General features: G+C 39.4%; 1 protein-coding gene across 11 annotated transcripts in view; it reads right to left on the bottom strand.

Moving 5' to 3' along the window:
- Window positions 1-27,220, bottom strand: part of ccdc142 (coiled-coil domain containing 142) — a 136,514-nt gene that overhangs the window by 75,334 nt on the left and 33,960 nt on the right. For all 11 annotated transcript variants that reach the window (XR_004928810.1, XR_004928809.1, XM_036130074.1 and 8 more), the window contains 5 exons: window positions 24,998-25,177; window positions 24,401-24,567; window positions 16,767-16,919; window positions 7,915-8,029; window positions 4,134-4,311 (listed from right to left, as the gene is read on the bottom strand). Coding sequence is in view for 9 of the 11 variants with exons in the window: in XM_036130074.1 (XP_035985967.1) it covers window positions 4,134-4,311; window positions 7,915-8,029; window positions 16,767-16,919; window positions 24,401-24,567; window positions 24,998-25,177 (793 nt within the window). In the remaining 2 variants the exon portion in view is untranslated. The remainder of the gene's footprint in view (window positions 1-4,133; window positions 4,312-7,914; window positions 8,030-16,766; window positions 16,920-24,400; window positions 24,568-24,997; window positions 25,178-27,220) is intronic.

The following is a 27,220-nucleotide window of genomic DNA, read 5'->3' as shown; positions in this document are numbered from 1 at the left end:
GTAGGTTTCTGTGCATAAATGTAATAACACAATTTTATACAACATAGTTTCCTTTTTCCTTCTTTTAAGACATTTATAATGAGACATTCTAGAAACTTAATGAAAATTAGATAGTAGTGTGTGACCTTTAAACTACTTGACTTGTCTATCATGGATTGAATAATGCATGTCTATGTCTGTTAATACATTTACATAAAAGCTGCACTACTTGATTTAGTGAAAATGACAAAAAATGTAATGATGAGCTAACCACAGTTGTCTCACAAATAGAGAGTAATGGAGTACACACTGCCTTGTCAATACACAAAAAGGAAGTTATTGTTTTAACTGAAAACAATCATCTTTTCATTTCAATATAATGAGTAAACAGGTTGTGCATATAAAATATTTAGATTTTCATGTATAATGTTTTTAAGGTGAAAGATACTACTTAAAGAACAATTTCTTAAAGGAATCTAGCCATGTTATATGCTTATAAAAGAAAGGCCAAAAACAAATCATGATAAAATAAGGTTATATACACCAAGCATCCATCCTGATAGTGTAATGATAATAATTTTTGAGTATATATAAACAGACGTGGTGCTATCAACTGGCAATACCACAGAACTATCAGAAAGCTTTATAGCGATTAATAAATCACCATTAATAATAATGCCAAACTAAGCCTGACCTCCTGATTTGCATTGCGCTAAAACAGCCGCTTGTCGTGATCGAAGAACAGCCATTAATAATTAAATAAACCAATATACAACAACTCTAAGAGCCTCATATCAGCACATTACAGATAAATTAATTTCCCAGATAAACGGAATCAGACACAGCATCAAGGTAAGAACCGATGAATTGATCTTATAAATAGAGCGATTGATTGAAGCCTCTACAGTCTTAATAGGCTGTGGGCCAGAATCTGTAGGACGTCTCCTTAAGAAGTTTCGTATGAACTGTCAGGGGGCAACTTTCTTGCACCGGGATAAGTTGCTACACATAGCAGTGATCTCAAAACACCAATGTTTCCACGTTTTCACTTGCACATTAATAAGTTATAGGTGATAAAACATCTAAACTGTGGCGCTCCGGTCCAAGAGGTCACGTGATTAGATTTTTGCTGCTCAGCCAATCAGATCGCTGTATTGTCAGCTGAGCGCGTTCAACCGTTCATCATGGCTGCGCCTGTAAAGAGTTGTAATCATTTGTTTCCAGATGAAGAAAGCCCAATAATAGCATTTTCTGGCGCCAGTTGGAAAAGATCTTTATGGCAAGGAAAAAATAAATAGTCCAGTCCATCCATCATTCATTTTCTAACACGCTTATCCCTGCTGGGTTCGCGAGGGGTGCCGGTGCCGGTGCCGATCTCTAGCCGATCTCCAGCTGCTGCGGCAGCAGGTCTCAGTGATATTACAGTCAATTGGGCAAAATTGACTGTAATATCCTAGTGCAGCACTGCTGCGCTAGGATAGCAATTTTGAATTGATGAAAACTAATTGATGAAAATGAATCCAGTCAACTCCAGAAAATGAATTGATGAAAATGAATCCAGTCAACTCCGCCTCATTTCCAACCTATTAGGAGTGGAAATGAAGATGCTTTACTTTTCTTAACGAAATATAACAATGGTGTCGTTACATTATTGTTCAGTTAGTGTAAAAAAACTGAAAATGTAACACTTGTTAGTGCTATCATAAGGGATTGCTATGTCGGTTAAAACTTGTTTGATCACTCAATGTAACACGTTCTGGAAAAGAAAAAGGCTCTGTGGTCATTTCCAGATGTGTCACGAAAATATTAGCTTTATGTTATTAGATTGTCGCATGTCTGTCTGCTGAAACCAAAAATCCACCTTCCTGAGTCCATCACAGCTGTCTGCTGGTTCTCTTTTTTCTTTTTCTTTTTTGGTAGCTAGACCCGCATGAACAGATCATATAAAGCGGATTTCACGTGTGATCAAATGGACACTGAATAAAGGTACAGCCAAAATGATCAGATTTAATAAGATTTTAATTCAACCAAAAACCATATAGAAATATTAACCATATTAAGAAAACGAGATATGTCGCTTTTAAAAATAGAACAATGTATTAGGAGTTTAAAAAAATCTATTTCATTTTATTAGAATGTGATGTTTAAAAATATTTAGACTTCACAAAGATGGAGGTTAAAAGTTTTATTGATTTCAAACACTCTCCCGACGCAGGGGATACAAATTCTGCCGTGGATAAGTCGTTTGGCACAACAACACCTGTTGCCTGTGGCATTCTAGCGCAGCATGTCTTGGTGATATTACAGTAAATTGGGCAAAAGTCTGGGCTATTTCTGCCCTGCGATGGACTGCCGACCTGTCCAGGTTGTACCCCGCCTCTCGCCCATTGACAGCTGGAGACAGGCACCGGCACCCCTCCCCAGCAGGGATAAGCGTGTTAGAAAATGAATGATGGATGGACTGGGCTATTTCTTTTCCCTTGCCATAAAAATCTTTGCCAACTGGCGCCAGAAAATGCTTATTTGACTTTTTTCGTCTGGAAACAAATGTTTACAACACCTTACGGGCGCAGCCAAGATGACGTGGTTAAACGCGCTCATCTGACAATACAGCGATCTGATTGGCTGAGCAGCAAAAATCGAATCACGTGACCTCTTGGACCGGAGCGCAACAGTTTAGATGTTTTATCGGCTTTAACTTATTAATGTGCAAGTGAAAACGTGGGAACATTGGTGTTTTGAGATCACTGCTATGTGTAGCAACTTATCCCGGTGCAAGAAAGTTGCCCCCTGACAGTTCATACGAAAAGTCATCGTACAGATTCTGGCCCACGGCCTATAAGTACAAACAACATTATACATTTTAGAATGCTGTTTGTACTTAAGATTGTAGAGGCTAAAAAGTAGCCTGGCTAGCCATTCTAACTTTTGCCTTTCTTTGATACGGCTGAAATTAGTCTGGAACTGCTCCAATAGAAAGATTTTTCTGGGGCGGGATTAACATGCGCAAAGTAAAATATATGTAAGTAGAAACAAAATATGTTTGGTGGTCGAGGTTTGTAATTGACATATTCTGCTCCTGTGCAGGTTGGAATATCTTCCTATAATCAAAGCAGTTCTGCAGAGTGAAATTCTGATTGCAATAAAAGATTGTGATATGCATGATGTTGTGTCATTTTCCCTAGATTTGAATGTATTGGAAACTATTTTGTAATACATCATGGTACACTGAACTGTAACAGTTATGTGAAATTTGTCCTAATATTCAGCACAAGAATTCAGTCATATTTGCCCTTTTTTACTTTGAGCAGTGACCCTTCAGTGGTCTCTGTACGGCCCAGGTGAGGTTAGGTGTTAGGTATGAACCGGTAAAGGTTAGGGTTAGGCCATAGAAAGGCTTGAAGATGAATGGAAGACAAGGCACGGTCCTCACCATGTACATCAAACAAGGATGCTTTTGTGTGTGTGTGTGTGTGTGTGTGTGTATGTGTGTGTGTGTGTGTGTGTGTGTGTGTGTGGGAGTGAGTCAGCACTGGGTTTGTTAGGGGAGGGCATTTTATACTCCCCCTGTTAATCTTTGTGTAACTGATTGAAAATCAGAAATCAGTAACAATAATCAAGCAAAAAACTATTGCGTCTTATTTTTTTACCCTTCAGATAAGGTAAATTATCTTCGGCTTTACAACTTAACCTTGAATGAGCCTTTTTATTCATATTACTTAATCTTGTATGGAACTCTGGTGTATTCTGTCTATATGATTTTGCCATTGTCACACCCACATTTCCCCACTGGGACAAAAAGGTATGTCTGTAAAGGTATTTCTATTTATTTAAAGGAGTATTATAAAACTTTAAACAGCTTGAAAGAAACAGGGAGTCATACTGAATTTAGTTTTTTTCCTTCATACTTGTGTTTTGTTAAGGGCTTTCACTGCATTTAAGTATTTAATATGGTTGTTGTTGTTTCTGTTCGCAGTTATTGTGTGAGAAAGAAAACAGGGAATGCATTTTTCCAAAAAACAACATTGTCACCACAATTAAAAAAAACAGCAACAGAGAAACTTTAGTTCCACCTATAAAAAGCACAGCAAGTAAAATGTACATGATCCATGTCCGTTTTTAGCTATTGGAGCAACATATCACTGTCCACTAACCTGAATTTGATCTTTTGTCTTAAGATGTGTTCCATCCATGCCTCCATGAAAGCTGTCATGGTGACGCTTAATGCTTGGACACGGGCATCCTCTGATAATGGAGCAACAGCCTCAAGAACTTGGCCAATCACAGCCTGAGCTGCCAATGATGCATATTCACTGGGACTGCTGGGGAAACCTGTGCCACATCAGAAACATCCACACTTACCTATCTTTAAAGTTTTTTAAAATACATTTCTAAGGTAAGATGATTACTATCGGTGTCTTTTTTAGATAAAATTGGAAATCTCAAATTCTGTACCAACATAAGAAGGGGACGTCTTTTCTTACAGCATTTACTAAAGAAGCAAAAAGGTTATTGTCAGCATATAAAAGGTACAGCTGATCAGAAAAAATTAAGATGAATTGCACAGCAGTGTATGGGATGGTTAATTGTTTTAACTATTTCTGTTTCCTGAAGGGCCAGTATTCTCAGGATCTAGATTTAGATTTATTTATTTTCACAAATCAAAATAGAAGCTCATAATACATCAATAAAATAAGAAATGTGGTGGAATGTGACAGGGTTTAGGGCTTATGCCAAAGTCCACACCCCTAAAACAACAAAACATCAGGACCCTCACATTCTGAAAGACAGTTCACTCGAGAGAGAAAACAGAATAGACGTGTACAGTGTAACATTATTTTTACATTTTAGCTTTCAGATTTCAGGGAGTCGATATTTGTAAAATTATACATCCCTGTCTTTTTTGGATAACAGTATTTTTTTCAAAGACTTTCTACCATTTATCTCTGAAGATTCCAAATATTTTCCATATTCATTCCATAGTTTTGCACCACGATGCCGAAAAGAAAATTGCACTTGAGTTTTAATACTTAATAGTAAATGAAAAGACAAAGCTTGTCTAGTATTATAAGAATGCACTTGGCAGTTCTTAACAAAATAATTATTGAAACTATCAGGAGACTGACCTTGTTTTATCATAAAAACAAAGGTACATGTTTGATACATATTAATTTCATAAATATCCAACAGCTGTAATTTGGAGAGAAGGGGAGCACTAGCTGCATCAACTTTAGAAAACGTTGCTAAGCAAAAATCCTACGTTTTGTAAAAACAGGATTTTTCTAAGATAACTAGGAAATGTACTTGCCCAAACAATATTACAGTATAACAGGTATGGATAAATTAATGAATAATATAAAGTTAACATCACTTTATTGTGAACAAAATGTCTAATCCTTCTCAAAATACTTAGTGACTTTTTTGCAGACTGTACCAATTTGTTCTCTCCAAAGGAGTTTGTCGTCAAGTTGAACACCCAAAAAACGAATGGTGGAAACTTTATCAATTTGCTGATTTTGAATACAAATTCTTATTTCATCAAAAATTTTATTTCTGTGCCCAGCAAAAAACATGAAATTACATTTTCTCACATAACCTATTGGCTTGGAACCAAGTTGAAAATTGGGCTAGATGTCTATTCAGTTTCTCTGTAAGCGTAGTCAAGTCTTTGTGAGAGATCAGAAGATTAGTGTCATCTGCAAACAAAACAGGTATTGTAGAATTGTGACTTTAGCAAGATCATTAATGTAAACTAAAAACAATAAAGGTCCTAGGATACCCATCCATCCATCCATTTTCCAAACTGCTTTATCCCTCATGGGGGGTGCTGGTGCCTATCTCCAGCGTTCACTGGGCGAGAGGCGGGGTACACCCTGGACAGGTCGCCAGTCTGTCGCAGGGCAACACAGAGACAAACAGGACAAACAACCATTCATGCACACACTCACACCTAAGGACAATTTGGAGAAGCCAATTAACCTAACAGTCATGTTTTTGGTCTGTGGGAGGAAGCCGGAGTACCCGGAGAGAACCCACGCATGCACAGGGAGAACATGCAAACTCCATGCAGAAAGTGTACTCGAACCCAGGACTTTCTTGCTGCAAGGCAACAGCGCTACCCACTGCGCCACTGTGCAGCCCGCCCTAGGGTACTCCAAAATTCAAAGAAAAAAGTAATATAATTTGGAGCCCTAGGGTACTCCAAATTATATTACTTTTTTCTTTGAATCAAGACCATTCACTGATACATACTGATATCTATTTTTTACATAACTAGTTAACCATATATTAAAAAGATCTTGAAACCCATATTTGAATAACTTTTTCAATAAAATTTCACGACGAACAGTGTGAAATTTCTTGGAGTGTTCTTGGATCTCTCTTTCCAAGAGAGATCCAAGAACACTCCTATTGTATATTCATTATTGTTTAACGCAGTTAGTATTCTGTCAGTAAGTTCTAAAAGTGCCATATAAGAGGAATGATTCTTTCTAAAACCATATTGATACTGATAAATTATATTATGTCTATTTAAATGTTTTAATCATCTTTTGTAAATTTGTTTTTTTAGAACTTTTGAAAAACATGGTAAAACGGAAATGGGACGGTAATTTGTGAACATACTTGGATCACCAGTTTTAAATAAAGGTATTACTTAAATCTGCAGGGGCAATACCAGTTGTCATTGACAGTGCAAATATGTGTCAGAGGTTTGCTTAATGGAGTCTGTACATCTTTAACCAAAGAAGCTCTGATGCCATCATGCCCTGGAGCTGAATTTTTTAACTGCAATATAATCTCACACACTTCATTACTGTTTGGAAGATCAAAGCCACCCGTCATTGGAAATTTGTCTTTAATATAATCAACTGGATCAATCGTTGTATTTTGGATCTTTTTGGCAAGTGTGATACCTATACTTGAAAAAAAATATTAAAATGACAAACAATTTTATATGGATCAGACAAAAAAAGTGTTTCCAAGAGTTGAAGGAAACTTCGATGCAGCCTTTTTTCTTTGTAGTAACTGGTTAATGGTTTTCCAAGTGTTTTTTGTATTATTTAAACATTTTCTAAACTGATTACTGTAATATTTTTTCTTAGAGACCCTTTAATATTATTATTATTCCTTTATTTAACCAGGAAAAGTCCCATTGGGATTAACAATCTCTTTTTCAAGGGAGTCCTGGCCAAATGAGCAATTTTATTTTTGTATAATTTATATGTAGCCAGGTTTAGTGGAGTTGGGCATGTAAGATATTTTTTATATAACTTATTTTTTATTCTAGAAGGTTTTTTCAAGACACTTGTAAACCAAGGGTTATTTTTCCTCACAACTCCAGATCCTAATGGGAAACATTTATCAAAACAAGAATTAAACGGTATCTACTCCCTTTCCTCCTTCCCCATTGCTTCAGTCAGATGGCTCCTCTCTGGTTAAATGTGACCATGGATATTTCTGGCTCAGGCAATTATAGTATGCTGATCCAAACAGTTGGTTCCAGAACCTTGATCCCGTTTTACAACATATATGAATGAATGAATGAATGAATGAATGAATGAATGAATTAAATAATTTCACAATGGTCAGTTTATGGGGAATGGCTAAATTGAATAAAATATAATTAAACAAACCATTATAACAATATGGTCAAACAAACTAAATCAAAAGCCGCTGGACTCTGGTGTCACCCATTGCAGCCAACAGCTACATGGAGGAAGTAGAAAGTGCAGCACTCAGCCACCATAGAGGAATAACACCAAGCCACTGATTCAGATACATGGACAACACCTGGATGAAACTTTCAGTCCATGATGCATAGCAACGTATACATAGTAATTTCTTGTTCTACACATATGGAATGGATAAGAGTCTGACAAAAGGCCTGCTCTGTTCATCAGTATAACTGTAGTGACGGACAGCACATTTCTGTACCTGTCATTTGGCTTGGTCTCCAGTGAACTGCAGAAGGCATGGTGCGTTCAAAAATCTCCCCTGATACCCGCTTGCAGTTGATAGAAAAGTTATTCAACACCACAGCAGAGAAGGCCTGGTGGACCAGAATATTGAGATCAGACACCATAAAACTAATATGCTTTGTATAACATAATTTGTAGCATGAGAAGAATCTTTAACACGGCTATCTTTTATCTTTAAAACTGGAAAGTAATATTTTATTCTGACAGTTTCACAGGGATCCTACACATTTTTCACTATACAATACCATACATTTTTAAATTTAAAGATATAGATTTTTTTGAAAACTTTCTGAGTACAAAGTATTATCCTCCAACCTTCAAAGGTATGACTTACCTTTTAAATCTGTAGGGGCAATACCAGTTGTCATTGACAGTGCAAATATGTGTCAGAGGTTTGCTTAATGGAGTCTGTACATCTTTAACCAAAGAAGCTCTGATACCATCATGCCCTGGAGCTGAATTTTTTAACTGCATTATAATCTCACACACTTCATTACTGTTTGGAAGATCAAAGCTACCCGCTACCCGTCGTTGGAAATTTGTCTTAAATATAATCAAAATGGCAGTCAAGCGCTTTTAGCTGTAGTTTCCACCAATAATGAAAATGTGCAAAAATAAAATTCCCTTCCGATTTTGAGAGTGTGTTATTAGGCCATTATACTGCTTTTCTCTTGACTAGAAAAACTAAGACCACCTCTCTTTAAAAATCTAACTCTTGGGGTCACTTGATGGCGGCGAGCTGAGAAGACTTGTTTGCTAGAGCTACGTGCCACTCTGTGCTAATTTTGTCATTACCCTGATGATTACCGGGCGCTAGAAGACATTTTCGTTCTGAACATAATAGGCTATGTTCTTGGAAAACCTCTGGCCACAGTCTTTTGACAAGATGGGAAGAACCAGAAGAAATAATGACAAAAAAGACGTCCTGTTCGAGCCCGGAGACGACACTCAAGATGGCGACCTTGTCGAGTCCGACACCGTAGATGGGCTTGACCCTGCTCTTGCCAAAGCTCTGAACATAATGACCTCGAACATTATTAAAGTTATTGATGAAAACGTATGGCCCTCTGGCCGAGAATATCCACAAGCATGCTACGGAGATCCAAGCTGCCAGTGAGCAGGTAGATGAAGCCAGCTGCTAGTGAGCAGCTAGATGAAGCTAGTTTTCAACTGCTAGTAGCTAGGCTACTAGCAGTTGAAAACTCAGTCACCGTACAAGAGCCAAAGTTAGCTGAACTGGAAAAGCAGGTCAGCACCCTCACGGAGAGTCTGGACATGGCCGAGAACTACAACAGGCACCTAAACATCTGACTGGTTACCACGCAAACTGAACATCCCAACCAAGACTGGGCGCATAAAGCTGGAGAGAGGCAACGGCTTTCTAGCACCGAAACCGGACACAAACAGAAGAACCTAGTCGTGCTTCGATTCCACATATTTAGAGACAAGCAGAGAGTCATAGAGCCAGCACATCAGCTGGCCCAGGATGGCGGCTTAACTTACAACAGCGCCAAGGTCTCTTTTTACAACAATTTCTCCTCAACGGTGATGAAGAAACGCAAGGCATAGGATGCAGTGAAACAACGGCTTCGAGAACAAGGGATGCCGTATGCCACGCTATTCCCGGCTACGCTTTAGGTGATACACGGAGACTCCAAAAAGAGGTTTTCCACCCCAGAATTGAATTGAATTGCTGCCTGGAGAATAACTCTGAGGACAGCTGTTCTCCTTCCACCCAGGCTGATAAATCATGCTTTTTTTTGATTGTCGCTTTCTTTTGAGAACTTTAAACATTGTGAATATAAGGAACGTTTCATAGCCAAGTTGCACAGTTGCAGGTGCTCATAACGGGAATATTTTGTTTCCACCAGATTTCGTCGACCCTCGTATAGAGGGCTTTCTTGGTTTTAATTTGCACATTATTATTCAGATGCCCTCAGTTTGCTCTTGGTGAGTTTGAAAGGTGCTTGTTTGTTGAATAGTCCCTGATTATTTAGGAAATGACCCTCAGTTTGCTTTTTTCTGTGGAACATTTGTTATGTTTGTTAATTGTAGTTCATATTTTTACCTCAGGACACGGCCTGCATTTACAATTTTTGTGTAGAATTTTATTTATATAGCACCAATTCATGAAAAATGTAATCTCAAGGCACTTTACAAAGTCAAATTCAATCAGATTATACAGATTGGGTCAGATTATACAGATTTTGGAACCCAAAGTCTTGATAAGCTGTGACAGTGGAAAGAAAAACTCCCCATTAAAGGGAAGGAAAACCTCCAGCAGAACCGGGGCTCAGTATGAACGGCCATCTGCCTCGACTAACTGGGTTAGAGAAGACAGAGCAGAGACACATCAAGACAGACAAAAAAGCACAGAAGCACACATTGATCCAGGAATCTGTTCTACATTAGATGGTAATAGCGGGTGATCTGTCTTCCCTGGATGATGTCACAGCTAATAGAACGCTAGACCAGGTGTACCTACTATGAAGAAAAAAAGAGAGAGAACAAAAAGTCAAAAGCTGAAATGATGACAAACAATGCAAAACTGGAGAACAGTAGAACTCAGTAGAGTGAGAAAAATAGACCCTGATGTCCTCCAGTAGCCTAAACCTATAGCAGCATAACTATAGAGGTAGCTCAGGGTAACATGAGCCACTCGAACTATAAACTTTGTCAAAAAGGAAAGTTTTAAGCCTAGTCTTAAAAGTAGACAGGGTGTCTGCCTTACGGACCAAAACATGGGAGTTGGGTCCACAGGAGAGGAGCCTGATAGCTAAAGAATCTGCCTCCCATTGTACTTTTAGAGACTCTAGGAACCACCAGCAGACCTGCAGTCTGAGAGCGAAATGCTCTGTTAGGGACATAAGGGGTAATCAGAGCTCTGATATATGATAGAGCTTGATTATTAAGGGCTTTATACGTTACAAGAATAATTTTGAATTCTATTCTTCATTTAACAGGAAGCTAAAATTTGAGAAATATGATCCCTCCTGTTGATTTTCATCAGAACTCTTGCTGCAGCATTTTGGATCAGCTGAAGGATTGAAACTGTATTTTTTGGACTTCCTGATAATAAAGAATTACAATATTACAGCCTTGAAGTAACAAATGCATGGACTAGTTTTTCAGCATCACCCCTGGACATTTTGTGGACTTCCTGATAGTATCAGAATGGCCTTTTCTATTCATGTTAATTGTGACTGTCCTACACATTTGGTAATAAGGGTTATGGAATAGATATACGGGATGTGTGTAGGCTTAAAGTGTAGTGTTTTATGGCCAGGTCTGATTTATACAAAATTAAAATCTGTTCATGGAATGTCCTTGCCCTCCAAAAACCTGCCAAGAGGACGGCAGTATTATCAATTTTGAATAAGGAAAATGTTTCTATTGTATTCCTCCTGGCGACTCACCTGGAGGACAAGGATAATGCTAAACTGCCAAGGAGTTGGGTGGGGGACCTTTTTGCTACCTATTTTCCTCTTTCAGTAGGGTTGTTGCCATCTTGATAGGTAGAAAGTTGCCATTTAAGTCTCTTGAGTGTGTCAAAGACAGCCAGGGCCGCAATGTAATTGTTAAGAGAATACTTGCAGGGAAAGAGATAACATTCATGAATCTATATCGTTCCCCAGCTTATCCCCCTGATTTTCTCTCGAAGGCTTTTGCGGTTTTTATGGAGCGGGTTTCAGGAAACTCTTTTGCAGGAGGAGATTTCAACTGACACCTTAACCCCTCTGTTGACAAACTTCCATTTGATATGTCTCCCCCTTCTAAGCGAGCTTGGATACTCACTAACATATGTGACGATATTGAATATGCAGATGTGTGGAGGAAGCTTCACCCTAATGATTCAGAGTTTACTTTTTTTGGCTCCACATAAAAGCTATACCAGAATTTATTACATTTTTATCCCCTCCAAAATGCAATAGGACTTGTTGGCCTGGTTTCAGGACCCTTTCTCTAGATTTCTGATCATACCATCTTTTCTGGGTCTGTTGTGCTGTCATCATACTCTCCTGTGCCAGAGCTGTCATCTCCTCCAACCGCTGCCGCATCTTGACCACATATGCCGCAATGTTCTCTTCTGCTGATTCAGGGTTTTCCCTGTAGTCTTTCAGGAGGTCCAAGGGTCCTCTTACTTGGCACCCATACAGCAGTTCAAAAGGTGAGAATCCTGTTGAGGCCTGCAGAACTTCTCTGTAGGCAAACAGCATATAGGGCAACCACTCGTCCCAACCTGCTCCTGTAGTGGAAACAAACTTGTGCAGCATGTTCTTCAGAGTTTGATTGTATCTCTCTACAAGCTTCAGGATACCGTGTTGCATAATCACATATTACTAAGATGTATTTGTTACCCATTGAGCTTTTCTGTAGGGGACCCACTACATCCATCCCTATCCTCTCAAAAGGGGTACCAATGATTGGCAGGGGCAAAAGCTGGGCATGTGGAACCTTTCTTCCTGAAGTGAGCTGACATTTAACACAAGACTTACAAAAGTTTGATATCTGATTATACATGCCTGGCCACACAAACCGTCTAGCAATTCTACACAGTGTTTTCTGAAATCCCATATGTCCAGCCCATGGAACAGTGTGTCCCAGATCTATTACTTTCTCTCTGAACTCCTGTGGTAATGCTAAGGACTGCACATCCCCTTTACACTGATACAGAATTCCCCCTTTTACTACATAAGTAGCCTCAGCAAGAAATCCTGGACTGCCCTGTGCATTTCCTTCAACATCAGTCACCTTGTCAAACCAACATTTTAAAGTTGGATCCTGCCGCTGAAGTTCACCCACATTTACTGGAAGGTTAACATCTAGCAGTTGAGATGGTATCGAAACGTCATCTGGTTGCCTGGCTAAGCCTCTCATCTTCTCTCTTCTTCTCTGAGCTCTAGATTTAGATGGTTTAACAGGCCCCGTTTCCCATTCTTCCTCAAAAAATGGTAACTCCCTCAAGACATTTTGAACACTCTGCGCCCTTGTGGTCCCCATGCTGTACCCTGTAGATGTTGCTTTAGACTGAGACTCTACAGATTGGGCCAATAGGGCATCCCTTACTTCTAGTTGGGCAGCATTTTCTGTGTGTGTCACTGACTGCTCTCTGTGAGGATGTAGTCCTGCCTGCTGGATGAGATCTGCAATAATGGGGACATCATTACCCAGAATAACTGTGTACGGCAACTTTGAGGCAAGAGCTACTGACATGAAAAATGTGTGCCCTCCCACAGTCAGATATACGTCAGCCATTGGATATACATGTTTATCCCCATGAATGCAGCTTATATGAGACTGCTCCCCAGTCCACCTCTCTCTAGGTATTAAGGAGGACAAAACCACGGTCTGAAATCCACCCGTATCTAGCAACGCTATTTCACGCTTACCATTAACTAAAACTGGTGCAGTATGAGCAGCATTCTGAAAAACATGTCTTTTTGGCCTGGGCACAGTGCAAAACAGGGATGGCTTAGACTGATTAGTAAGGCGGCAAAAATACTCTCAAATGCTAAAATTGTGTTACGATATCAACGGGGTCAAGTGGAACGAACTGTTTATCCCAGAACTGCCTGCCACACTTGGATAACACCGGACAACAAGGAAATGACTCATCTGTCTAATAGCATCACGGAGTTGACACAGTTTATCTACTGATGATGCAGTTTGGATGTGTATGGCCTTTTATGGGTGTTAACCTAAACTCCTTTATAATGTTTCTGTAATGAGCAATCGGGGCTTCTTGTCGATCAAGAGCCCATCAGCGCTGATGTGTCTGTAACTCTTTCTCTGTCTTTAGTAGATATAATATGACTAAAAGTATACTTGTCTGTTTTAGGCGTCCTACACCCAAAGTAATAGTTAAGTGGGCGTCGCCTGATGGGTAAAAAGAGCTGGGTCCACTTAGGGTGTTTCACTGCCGACAGGGTGCAGTAACTTTTAACAATAGTGTAACTTTCATGAACTTACATAACATGTATAATACTAGTCGGGAGAGAGAAGGCTGCGTTCAAGTGACATGCAAACATCAAAATGATATCGGTGCCCTATTTGTTGGTACTCGCCGATGGTCAATACCACCATTTTAGTGCTAGATCGGAGCCCCGTCCGATACTGGGATCGGTGCAACACTAATTCTAATGGTGGTAGATTATTTGATACTAGAACCGTTAATAAAAACTTTGCATCATTCTACTCCGACCTATATACTTCTGAGCAGCCTGACAATGCCTTGGCCCTTATGCACCAGTTTTTTGGAGATTTAAGACTGCTGTAAGGCACGGATGATCAAAAATTACGATTAAATGCACCAATTACTAGAGAAAAGGCACTTTTTGCATTGAACTCAATGCCATCTGGTAAGGCCCCAGGCAAGATGAGTTTAGTTTTGAGTTTTATGAAGAGTTTATTGGTATTCTTTTGGACCCTTTACTGTCCTATGCTCATTTGAAAAGGGCATCCTACCTCAATCCCCTAGTGAGGCCAACGTCTCTCTTATCCTTAAAAAAGGAAAATGTCCGGATAGCTGCGCCTCCTGCAGGCTGATAGCCTTACTTAACTCTGACCAAAAATTGCTTTCCAAAACTCTGGCCTTACGCTTGGAGAAGGTTCTGCCCCACATTGTCAAGGAAGAACAAACGGGTTTTATCAAAGGCCGGAACTCCTGTGATAATGTGAGGAGGCTCCTCACATTATCCATCATTCAATTAACCCAGAACTGCAAGGACCTAGCCCTCATGCTGTCTCTTCACGCTGAGAAGGCATTTGACCGGGTCGAGTGGTCATATTTATTTTACAGTCTGGAGAAATTTGACCTGGGCAATAATTTTGTGAATTGGATTGGGGTTCTTCATAATAACCCGAAGGCAGCAGTGTTGACTAGTAGGCTGAAATCCGATAATTTGCCCCTCCACCGCGGGACTGGGCAGGGTGAACCCCTCAGCCCCCTGTCAATTATTTTTATTTTCTTAATGAACTCTTACTTACTGTAGCCTCATGCCCACATTGTGTTGTTTTTTCTCCCTCTTCGGTCGTGTCCGAGCTGTTCTGTATCTATTTTGTTTTGAGAAAATGTAATAAAAGAAATCTAACTCTTGAACTTTCCAAATTTTGAATGTAGACTCCAAATAAATGTTGACATTATGTTTCTTGTAAAAAAAAAAGGTAAAAATTCAAATAAAATTCTAAAATTGCTTCATCATATGTTTCGTCTGAATTTAAAGTAGAAAACAATGCAGTAAAAAGGGGAAAGCATGAAGCGGGTTTAAATCTTATCTGTTTGACAGATTCCAGTTTGTTCATGTTAATAATAAATCTTCACTTGTGGAGTACCACAGGGTTCCATCCTTGGGCCAAGTGTCTTCTCTCTCTCTCTCTCTCTCTCTCTCTCTCTCTCTCTCTCTCTCTATATATATATATATATATATATATATATATATATATATATATATATATATATATATATATATATATATATATATTACAGCTTCCTTTTATTGGCTTCCTGTTAAATCAAGAATAGGATTTACAATTCTTCTTCTCACATATAAAGCCCTTAATAATCAAGCTCCATCATATATCAGAACTCTGATTACCCGTATGTCCCTAACAGGGCACTTCACTCTCAGACTGCAGGTCTGCTGGTGGTTCCTAGAGTCTCTAAAAGTAGAATGGGAGGCAGATCCTTTAGTTATCAGGCTCCTCTCCTGTGGAACCAACTCCCATGTTTTGGTCCGTGAGGCAAGACACCCAGTCTACTTTTAAGACTAATCTTAAAACTTTCATTTTGACAAAGCTTATAGTTAGAGTGGCTCATGTTACCCTGAGCTACCTCTATAGTTAGGCTTAGGCTACTGGAGGACATCAGGGCCTATTTTTCTCACTCTACTGAGTTCTACTGTTCTCCACTTTTTGTTCTCTCTCTTTTTTCTTCATAGTAGGTACACCTGGTCTGGCGTTCTGTTAGCTGTAACATCATCCAGGGAAGACAGATCACCCGCTACTACCATATAATGTAGAACAGATTGCTCGATCAATGTGTGCTTCTGTGCTTTTTTTGTCTGTCTTGTTGTGTCTCTGCTCTGTAACCCCCAGTTGGTCGAGGCAGATGACCGTTCATACTGAGCCTGGTTCTGGTTCTGCTGGAGGTTTTTCCTTCCCGTTAATAGGGAGTTTTTCTTTCCACTGTCGCTTCATGCTTGCTCAGTATGAGGGATTGCTGCAAAGCCATGGACAATGCAGACGACTCTCCCTGTGGCTCTACGCTTCTTCAGGAGTAAATGCTGCTTGTCGGGACTTTGATGCAATCAACTGGTTCCCTTATATAGGACATTTTTGACCAATCTGTGTAATCTGACCCAATCTGTATAATCTGATTGAATTTGCCTTTGGAAAGTGTCTTGGCATGACATGTTTCATGAATTGGCGCTATATAAATAAAATGGAATTGAATTGAATTTGTTGTGAATTTGTGCTATATAAATAAAATTGAATAGAATTTGTTTAAATCGTTGTCCATTCAGTTAGTGAGTCAAAAATAAAGTGCTGATGGGTAAAATGTTAAAAATCAAGGTATTTTTCAAATGAAAGATTAATTATTTCAACTTAACATACTATCAACATTTATTGAACTGCAGCTGTGAAACAGTATGAACAAAGTATAAACGACCAGTTATAAAATTAAACCTTTCAAAAAAGCTTGTATCCACTTACTCAACAGATGCTTATCCATGCACGCGAGAATGAAAGAAAGCAATAACGTTTGACCCTGCATAATCAATGATTCAACCTTCTCTACATAGAACTCACCTGCAGCCCACATGCAGCCCTATCGAGAGCTGCAAGTTGGTGGCTGAGTAGATGCTGATTGTGGCTCCGCAGAGAAAACTGACGGTCAGAATCTAAGTTCATTGGGAAAGACTTTGTCTGATGAATTATCTTGTCCAGAGACTCCTTCAAGATCTACAAAGAGAAAAGAACAACAGTAGTTATACACTGCTTAACCAAACAAATATCCTAGTTTCTTGCTACAATAAACAGCTGACATTTTCTTTTCACATGTCCCGTCAGGCAGTGTAGCATTAAGAATTGCTGTCTTAATGCCAAAGAGAGCCTAACAGATATTACGTTCACAAGTGGAGCATTACTGCTTTTGCCATAGTGCTCCGCTTGGTATATGCTTTATTAGATTTTATTCTGGGACTGTTTCATGTTCAATGAACACAAAAACAGGAAGGTAGAAGAAAAAAAACAAGAGTAATGAATCCAGGGTCATTATTTGATAGTTTAGGAAGAGTTATTTTATTCAGTAATTGGTCAATATCTATGGGTCTGTGATGTGTATAAAGCTTTGTAAAAATCTGGGGAGGTGTTGTTTATAGTTTCAGGATCATATAATTTATCTATGCAATTTTAAAAAAAAAAACATGTTTATGGTGTCAATTGTAAGCTCCAGATGAACATTGAAATGTATTATTACCTATGCTGCCCAAACTAATTAGGCGTCCGCCTATGCATTGAAAATGCATGGCGGAGGCCTTATGCTATGCACCTAATAAGGGTTTCTTTAATATTATTATTAGGCGCCTGCCATAGCATTTGCAATGAGGAGGCAGTGCTGTACGAAGCTGTGCGAAGCACAGCACTGCCACCAATGCAAATGCATGGAGGCACCTATTACTATTCACCTCTAAACGGACTATTTATTAGGCGCCTGCCATAGCGTTTGCAATGAGGAGGCAGTGCTGTGCGAAGCACAGCACTGCCTCCTCATTGCTGTACTGTGTCTGTGTCGCCATGCTTTCACCTATGAACACCGTTTAACTTCCAGTTTGTAGATATATCTGTGAACTACTCAGAAGTGAAAACGGCATGTGGATATCTTTTATCGTCTCTTCACAGTTACTCCTCAAAGCTCATGTCCAAAAATCAGCGAAATCATCGTTTACAATGAAAGTCAATGACGGAATTCTCCAACCGCTAGAGTGGCCCACTCTAGCTTTTTTAAAGATTTCAAAACTCCGAACAACTTGACCTTACTCGCTCAATTTTCACTCTACGTAGACAAATTATACATCAAAACATAGGTATTTTTGTCAGGATTCGGGAAATGTAACCCTCATTGTTGTGGCATTTATAGATTTTTCGCAAATCACCTCAGAGCGACACAAACCCGAAACCTCCCTCATTCATTTCCTATGGAGCGGTTTTGAAAAATGACGTCTAAAAATCCAAAACATCACATGTTTTCGCATCGTCGCTACTCCTAAACCGTTTTATGTACAGACATGAGACTTTCACACATGAATGTCCCAACCCTTCTGGCACTCACAAAAAAGGAATTTTGTGGATAACTGTTACAATTTTTCCGCAGGAACAATTTGTTCGGGAGTAGCGAATGTGCAAAATCCTAAAAACGCTTTGGAGCTGCATTTTCCCACATCAACCACTTTTTTACATCGTCGCTGTGTCTACACCGATTTTTGTACAAACATAAAAATAAGCTGTATGGTCCTCAAAAGCCTGGTGATACTCATGGTGAAAGAATTATTTTGATATCTCTTATACTTTTTGAGCTACAGCGATTTGTTCGGAACCGTTTTAAGAGGATTTCTGAAAATCCATAAAAATGTCCTTTAGATCATAATTTTTTACGCCTTTATTAAACTTTTTCCAGCAAAAACCGATAGCAAGTCTTCTTCCCCTATCCGTTACGAAATAAACACAGAAAAAATTACGTCTCTACCATTTACGGTTCCGGAGAAATCGTGCGTTGTTCGAGGCAAAGTTCTCCATTATAATCCAATAGGCAGACTTGGACACAAAGTGTCTGCACTTCTTTAGACTGGCCCGCTGCAGCTGTGTCAGTGAGTTTCCATGACGACGGAACTCTGAGGGCCAGAGGAAGAGGCTCCATTGAGATAGAATGGCAACTTTCGACGCTCACTGCAGTTGTTGTGATCAATGTAGAAATCTGAAATTCGCACAGTCACTTCCTCTTAACATTTTTAAATTTTCATGTGACTTTCAGTCATGTGTCACTTTTCTATCCCATTTTGGATGTCACATGCTTTCCTATTGGGCCTTTGCTTCCAACAGGACCTGGCATGATAACCAGACACGACCCAATTGGCCAATACAGCACCACCCACCTGTGGGAAATGGCGCTACTGACAATTTTGGTCAAATGTTGAGTTCTATGCCCAGATGTGGTGAGGCTGAGTTGCTAAAGGAGGCCAATCTGACCCATGAACTTTGGTCACGTTTGGTGACATTAAGTATTGGCACCCCTATTTGAGGCACTTCCCAGTACAGGATTTGGACCAAACTGACAGAGTACAATCCCCGGTGATACTGAACACAACCATGTTAGCGGCTAACTGTTAGCATGTTGCTAACCGGAAGTAGCTCTATGAAGGTCTCACCAACTTCTGCTTCACAGAAACTGTTCTTACTTTAGAGAGAAAGCTCCGCAAGAAATTTGGGATACGTCGCATAAAGCATCTCCAAGCTATGAGGTGTCAAACATCCAATGCTTTTCAATGGGGGACCAAACCCCTTATGGACCCAATAATGCATGCCCATATATGGTGCTACAGTTTAGCTCAGAGGGAAAGTGCAGGCTTTGCATGCAAGAGGTCATGGGATCGATTCCAGGTGGGGGGGAATCAAAGTTTTATATTATAATCCCAACAGTGTGTATATTAAAACATGTGTGCTGATCCCATGAAGTATTTTTTTGTATCACCCGCCATTTTGAGTTACCATGGCAACGTTATAAACGACGTTTTTTCTCCCTATTTGAGGCTCATCCCAGTACAGGATTTGGACCAAACTAACAGAGTACACTCACCCAGTGATACCAAAAACAACCATGTTAGCGGCTAACATTTAGCATGTTGCTAACCGGAAGTAGCTCTAGGAAGCCTGTACAAACTTCTGCTTGACAGATTTGGTGAATTTTAGGATTTTCTCCCTTTTTAGGCACTTCTCAGTACAGGATTTCAACCAAACTAACAGAGTAACATCACCCGCTGATACTGAACACAACCATGCTAGCGGCTAACCGTTAGCATGTTGCTAACCAGAAGTAGCTTTAGGAAGGTCCTACCAACTTCTGCTTAGCCAGGGTTGTTCTGCCTTTACAGACAGATAGGGCTGCAGCTGTCAGTGAGTCTCCATGACAACGCTGCTAACAAGGGGCTCCTAGGAGGTCCATTGACTTAACATGGCACCTTTCGACGGCCGCTGTGGGGGCTGTGAAGACCGTAGGAACATGAAATTCGCAGTGTTACTTCCTGTTGCTATTTCTGACGGTACGGTACGCACCAAGTGGCAGGCGCCTTGCTAAATTTCTTCAGACATTTTTCTAGTTGCTTTTTATTCTTCCGTCACCGTTAATACAGCCCGAACCGTAGGCTGTACCCCCACAAACTATATTTCAAAACGTGCGTCTCGACGCCGCAAAGTGTGCTATTTGTACTTGACGCCATTTAAAGTTACCGTGGTGACAAAATTAACCAAAAACCACTTCTCAAAACCACTTCCTAGACTCAGTCGACTTCTCAAAAATGCAGAGCTCAGCATGGCACTTTTTTTTGGTACAGGGGTTTAGGTGTTGGGCTGGTGCACCAAAGGTTGCAGGTTCGCAACCCGCTGGTGGTACCGAATTTTTTTTTTCTTTTTTACAAGTAACAAATAAATAATTTGAACAACTGATATAAATGAATGAATGATGAAAAAATTGCAACAGCAAGAACTACCCCCCGGCCAATACAGTACCACTCACCTGTGGGAAATGGCACTACACACCATTTTTGTCAAATGTTGAGTTCTGGGCCCAGATTTGGTGAGGCTTAGTTGCTAAAGGAGGCCGATCTGACACATGGCCTTTGGTGAGCTTTGGTGACATTAAGTATTGGCACCCTTTTTGAGGAACTTCCCAGTACAGGATTTGAACCAAACTAACAGAGTACAACCACCCGGTGATACTGGACACAACCATGTTAGCGGCTAACGCTTAGCAAGTTGCTAACCGGAAGTAGCTCTAGGATGGTCTCACCAACTTCTGCTTCACAGAGTTTGTACTTCCTTTAGTAGTTTGTAATGCCTTTAACATTTTTATTCACATATTTCATTTTTTCATGCTACACTGAAGTATTTAATCATGTTTTAATAACACCAATTTTCCATGCTGCTTGGATGCAGACCTTCTCCTGTCGGGTGGTTTTGACGAAGACAAATCCTTTTCACACTCAGAAGATTTGATTTAAAATCCCCAAGTGATAAAAGCCTACGACCAAGGAACTCGGAAGCTTTGCCTTTGACGGTTACGCGCACCACCAGGCGGGCGCGTACTTCAACTTCTTCAGAAGTTGAACGATTCTAGTTCCAAATAAGAAAGACATGGTAGCATGTAAACAACAACCTCGTAAGCCGCAGTTCTACCGACCCTACTTGGTTTAGCTCGCCCAGCTCGGCTCCTCCCTACTCGGTTTATCTTCCCACGACTTGTGTTTCCACTCGCCTAGAATACCTAGAAGAGGGAAACGCCTCCTGGGAGTGGCTTTAGCCCCCGTCCCCCACGCCCTGTTTGCGACATTGACACTTAAAAGAAATTTGAGAACAATGGTAAATGATAAAAAAAAAATATATATATTAAAACATAAATAAAAGAAAAAAATTACAAATAATGTTTATAGCAGCCCCTCAGACCAGAGAAGAAACAGAGAGCCTCGACAGGTGCAGTGGTTTTCATTTACTGAATTCAGAACCAAGTTACACCGTGAAAACTAAACAAAAAAAATACAATACATCTACTTAGATGCCTTTCTTTGACACTGAACATAAAAACATTACAAACTTTATAAACAAATAAAGCTCTAAACCTGTACCTCGCTCCGCTGCCCAAGGGCTGCAAGGTGTTTAGCTCCATAAATATGCTGCTATCAAGCCTAATCAAGCTGTATTCAGGTAAATGTGCACTCAGTCCTGATTTCTGACAAAAAAAGAGCACCTTCTTTCTTTCTCTCGTTTGTGGGATATTACAGCCCTGAGCACTGACTGACAGGAAGGTAGTAGAAACGTTCTTACTCTTGTTCGCAGCTTACTGCCAACTAAGCTACAACACCCTCTACTGTACATTAGCTGTAACAATATAGATTCAGCTTATAAACACAGAATGGACATTTACAATGTTTGTTTAATTATATATGCAACATTGCCTTTAGCCCACAAGTTGCGGGCCTCTCAGCAGAGCAGGCTTTCAGGGGTTTCCCCAGTCCAAGCTCCCTATAGCGGCCACTTCAGCCAAAGCAGGTGTTTTCAGTCACAGAGTTAAAGTGTGCCAGGTGGACCTCTGATTTTGGCATAATTTAACCAAATGTGTTTTTCACCTTATGAAAAGGAAGCAGGTCAAATTAAAGTGCTGATTTCCATTGTAGGAGTCCTTCTGTACATCACAAAGTCTTCGGTAATAAGATTTATCCTGTGATTCATCAACACGTACCACTGTGCATAGCATAAATCAATAAAATGAAGAGAAAACCAAGAAATCATTACTCATATCTTTGTGAAAAAGCTTCTAGAGTAGTTTGTCTATTGCTCTGCATCGCTATAGTGATAGATGTTGAGAGAGGGGTAAAAAAAACACTGCAGAAAGTTACATTGTTAACTGGTTGCAGCTAGAGCTCATGAGAAACTGCCTGTGCATCACAGTTCGCACAGCAGCAGTGACTGGCAGCTTTGTAAGCTCCGTTATGCGTGGGAATTATTTAATCGGCACAGATAGGACAAAGATGTGCTGTATCTCGTTTAAAAGTTAGGACTCTCTACTTTGATACCGACCTTGGGTTAAGCATGTATGTGCAGTGAAGCCTTTTTCTGGGAGTCAGCAATGTTTGATAGACAGTTAAATGGCATTTTGTGTTTGAAATACATTTGTTAGTTAGCTTAGCTTCTTTCTTTTTATCTTAATTTTGCTTAGTAGTTTCAGTTAAGTTTCACAAGCCTAGTAGAGAGAATTTGTTGATTGAAAAATAGTGTTAATTCAGATAAACAGCATTATATAGTGATGTTCCTGGGATGTTCATTTTATTTCTGTTATTAAATTCTTGAACTTGAAGAGAAGTTGTCACTCCTTATTCTATGTGTGTGCAGAGTTTGCTGTTAAAAGATCGCCAGTACTCGAATCATCCCTTTCAACTATTGTCCTGATATCAGCTCCCGGGCTGATATCCACTGGAAAATACCTAACAGACAGAGAGTTATTTATTGAACATTAAATAACTTTAAACAGCACAACATAAACATGTAACACACTATGAACTATGATTATATAAATCTCAGCAGTGGGTGATAGCCCTCACAGCTTTGGGATAGAAGTTGTTTTTTAAGGCTACTAGTCTCTGATGAAATTTCCTGAAACTTCTACCTGATGGAAGTGGGACAAGCAGTGCAGCATAAACCATGCATGAAGCTAGGGTCGGCGATTTTTCCCAAACGTTTCCCCAGTCCCTTTTTGAATAATCACGTATGCGCAAGATCGACTTACCTTGCTCTTTCGCTCTTCAAGGGGAGCATGTGAAAAAATCCCCCAAATCCACTCTGTAATATTTTATCACTTGGTTTTGCTGTTCTCTCTCAGCAGATGTAGAAGCAGACTCCGAGGATGTGATATTGTACTCTCCTTCTCCTCTACTATATTTTTCTCTCCTTTTCTCCCTTTTAGCGTTTTGTTTCATCTTTTTCTCTTCCTTTTTTCCTCTGCTACCTTCCCATTTTTGTGTCCATTGAATGTTAAATAGTCCCAGAAATCTAATAAAGCTTTTTGCATCTATAAATCAAGTGGAGCACTATGGCAGTAATGCTCCACTTGTGAAAGTAAAATCTGTTGTGGTATCTTTGGCATTAAGACAGCAATTCTTAATGCTACACTGCCAGACAGGACATGTAAAAAACAACAACTTCTTAACCAATCTGTCTGTATGATTTGATAGGATTTAATTTGTAAAGTACCTTGAGATGATATGTTGTGAATTGCCGCTATATAAATAAAATTGTATTGAATTTGTAATGCACTGGCTATATACTGGGAGTAGGGGGTAACGCACTGGGATTTGCTGATAAGGTATTGGGACTACTGTACTAGTAATGTAGCAGTAGCTGGTAATATACTGGTAGTGTATTGGGACTAACTGGTAATGAACTGGGAGTAACCAGTTAATTACCAGAGTTATACTTTGTTTAGCTCTCATTATGACTGTTTAAATTATGTTTTCAAATTTAATAACTATTTGAATACAGAGTTTACTGGGTTAATGTATTGTAAACATGGTCTAAATTATTCTCACTTGTCTGTTAAACTGTGCAGCTGATTTGTATAAATGTCAAATTATTGAAAAACAATTCAAAAAACAAGGTTTTTGTATCAACTAGCAACTTACTCTGAGATCTCCCTGTGTGATGAGCAGGAACTTATTTGGACTCCATGTAGAAATGAACTGGTATGCTTTTGACATGATCCAGACTGTAGACATTTGGATTGAAGCTAAAAGCAAACCAAAAGTCTGTTTCTGCAGTACACAGCTGGGCGGAAGAAGGCCAAAAAGTTCTGAAGAGAGAAGAAGAAACACACCTTAATATTCTTCATTTTAATATGCCTTGGGTTTGTTTAACCTGACTGGAAGAAACACTTTTTTCTAAGAGGTTTCTTTACAAAATAGTCCAGATTTGAGAACGAAGAACGAAGTAAACAGAAACAACTTTAAAGTAAAAATCATAAAAACCACAAAACCTTTGGCAATAAATATCCTACATCAGGATAATTGACAAACATCTTTAAACATCAAAAATCTGTTTTCAGAAATAAATAGAAATTCATCCTTTTACACTAATAAAAATTTTAGAATGTTTCTCTTTACCCTTTCCAGTGTAAATTGAGAACATCTATAATGTGAACAAATTATAAGAAACAATTCTACCAATAAAAGATAAAGGTTTGCAGACATGCAGGGGAACAACTTTTTCTTTGATTTCCTTACCAGACGCTGAACTGTTTGACTGACAGCAACACAGAGATGACAGCAAAGATGGTTGGAGCTGGAGGAAATGTGCCATCGTCTGTGATATTATTATACTACATTCCTCAGACGAAGATGTTGCTGCAAAGCTGTTTCCGAGACACTTATCCTTAAGTGCTAAACCCAAACCTCTGCACACCACTAAAAACACACACAACAAAGCAACACATTGTCATAACAGGAATCTAGTGAATATGCCAACTTACAATCGGATTCATCGTGCAGCACAACACTTTGGTTTTACCTCACCTCTCTACATCTACTCTCCCAACCCATCCTTCTGATCATTCACACCCGATTATATTTTTAAATAGGGGAGAAAATGTAAAAATATATATTTGTAGTAACACCCCATAAGCGCTAGACTTAGTTATAACATAAGAAATTCCTTTATTGTCCAAAAATGGGTAAATTTAGGCATGACAGTGGCAAATATAGACAGTTACACAAAGTTTATAGTAGTGAAAAAAACAAGCTAATGTAATCTAAAGTTAGTTCTAAAGCAGTAGATGATGAGCTTTATCAGAAACTGCAAAAATAAATGTAATAAATAAATGACTAAATGATAAATATTGCACAATTATTGAGAATATGACACAATCAGGTAAAAAAATCAAACATCCAGGTTAACAGTGGGGGAAAGAGAACACCAACCTATTTGTAGAACAATATGAAATATGAAATATGCAATTTGCGTGATAGTACAGCAGCATTTCGAAGTAGCTAAGATGTGTGCAAGTGTACTTCATTTATTCATTCATTCACTGTGTCAACACACAAAAGTACAACATTAGACAGATACACAAAGAAACATCGGTTAGTGGATTGATTTAATGTCCATACAACTATTGGGAAAAAGCTGTACATTAGCATCTGAGAGACAGTTTAAATTATTTGTAATCAGATCAGAACCTGTGCAACCATTAACATGTTTGTAAACACTTATTGAGTCTGTTGTGAGCAGCAGAGATTATAAATTCTAACAGCACCTTGGAGGAAGGACCCGTGGAAGCGCTCCTTAGTGCAGGGGTCACCAACCTTTTTGAAACTGAGAGCTACATTCATTACTTTATTACTTTACGTAATATACCGTTCAAAAGTTTGGGGTCACCCAAACAATTTTGTGTTCTTCATGAAAAGTCACAGTTATTCACCACCATACGTTGTGAAATGAATAGAAAATAGAGTCAAGACATTGACAAGGTTAGAAATAATGATTTGTATTTGAAATAAGATTTTTTTTTTACATCAAACTTTGCGTTCGTCAAAGAATCCTCCATTTGCAGCAATTACAGCATTGCAGACCTTTGGCATTCTAGCTGTTAATTTGTTGAGGTAATCTGGAGAAATTGCACCCCACGCTTCCAGAAGCAGCTCCCACAAGTTGGATTGGTTGGATGGGCACTTCTTGCGTACCATACGATCAAGCTGCTCCCACAACAGCTCAATGGGGTTCAGATCTGGTGACTGCGCTGGCCACTCCATTACCGATAGAATACCAGCTGCCTGCTTCTGCTCTAAATAGTTCTTGCACAATTTGGAGGTGTGTTTAGGGTCATTGTCCTGTTGTAGGATGAAATTGGCTCCAATCAAGCGCTGTCCACTGGGTATGGCATGGCGTTGCAAAATGGAGTGATAGCCTTCCTTATTCAGAATCCCTTTTACCCTGTACAAATCTCCGACCTTACCAACACCAACGCAACCCCAGACCATCACATTACCTCCACCATGCCCTGAAGCCCAGAATCCCGCAGCCGCCTCTTCACTGTAGATGTTGACACTGGTGCGGGTACTATTTAATGAAGATGCCAGTTGGGGACCTGCGAGGCATCTGTTTCTCAAACTAGAGACTCTAATGTACTTATCTTCTTGCTCAATTGTGCAACGCGGCCTCCCACTTCTTTTTCTACTCTGGTTAGAGCCCGTTTGTGCTGTCCTCTGAAGGGAGTAGTACACACCATTGTAGGAAATCTTCAATTTCTTAGCAATTTCTCGCATGGAATAGCCTTCATTTCTAAAAACAAGAATAGACTGTCGAGTTTCAGATGAAAGTTCTCTTTTTCTGGCCATGTTGAGCGTTTAATTGACCCCACAAATGTGATGGTCCTGAAACTCAATCTGCTCAAAGGAAGGTCAGTTTTGTAGCTTCTGTAACAAGCTAAACTGTTTTCAGATGTGTGAACA

This window comes from Fundulus heteroclitus, unplaced genomic scaffold (assembly GCF_011125445.2).
Source record: "Fundulus heteroclitus isolate FHET01 unplaced genomic scaffold, MU-UCD_Fhet_4.1 scaffold_28, whole genome shotgun sequence".
Lineage (NCBI taxonomy): Eukaryota > Metazoa > Chordata > Actinopteri > Cyprinodontiformes > Fundulidae > Fundulus > Fundulus heteroclitus.
This window is presented reverse-complemented; position numbering and strand designations above follow the sequence as displayed.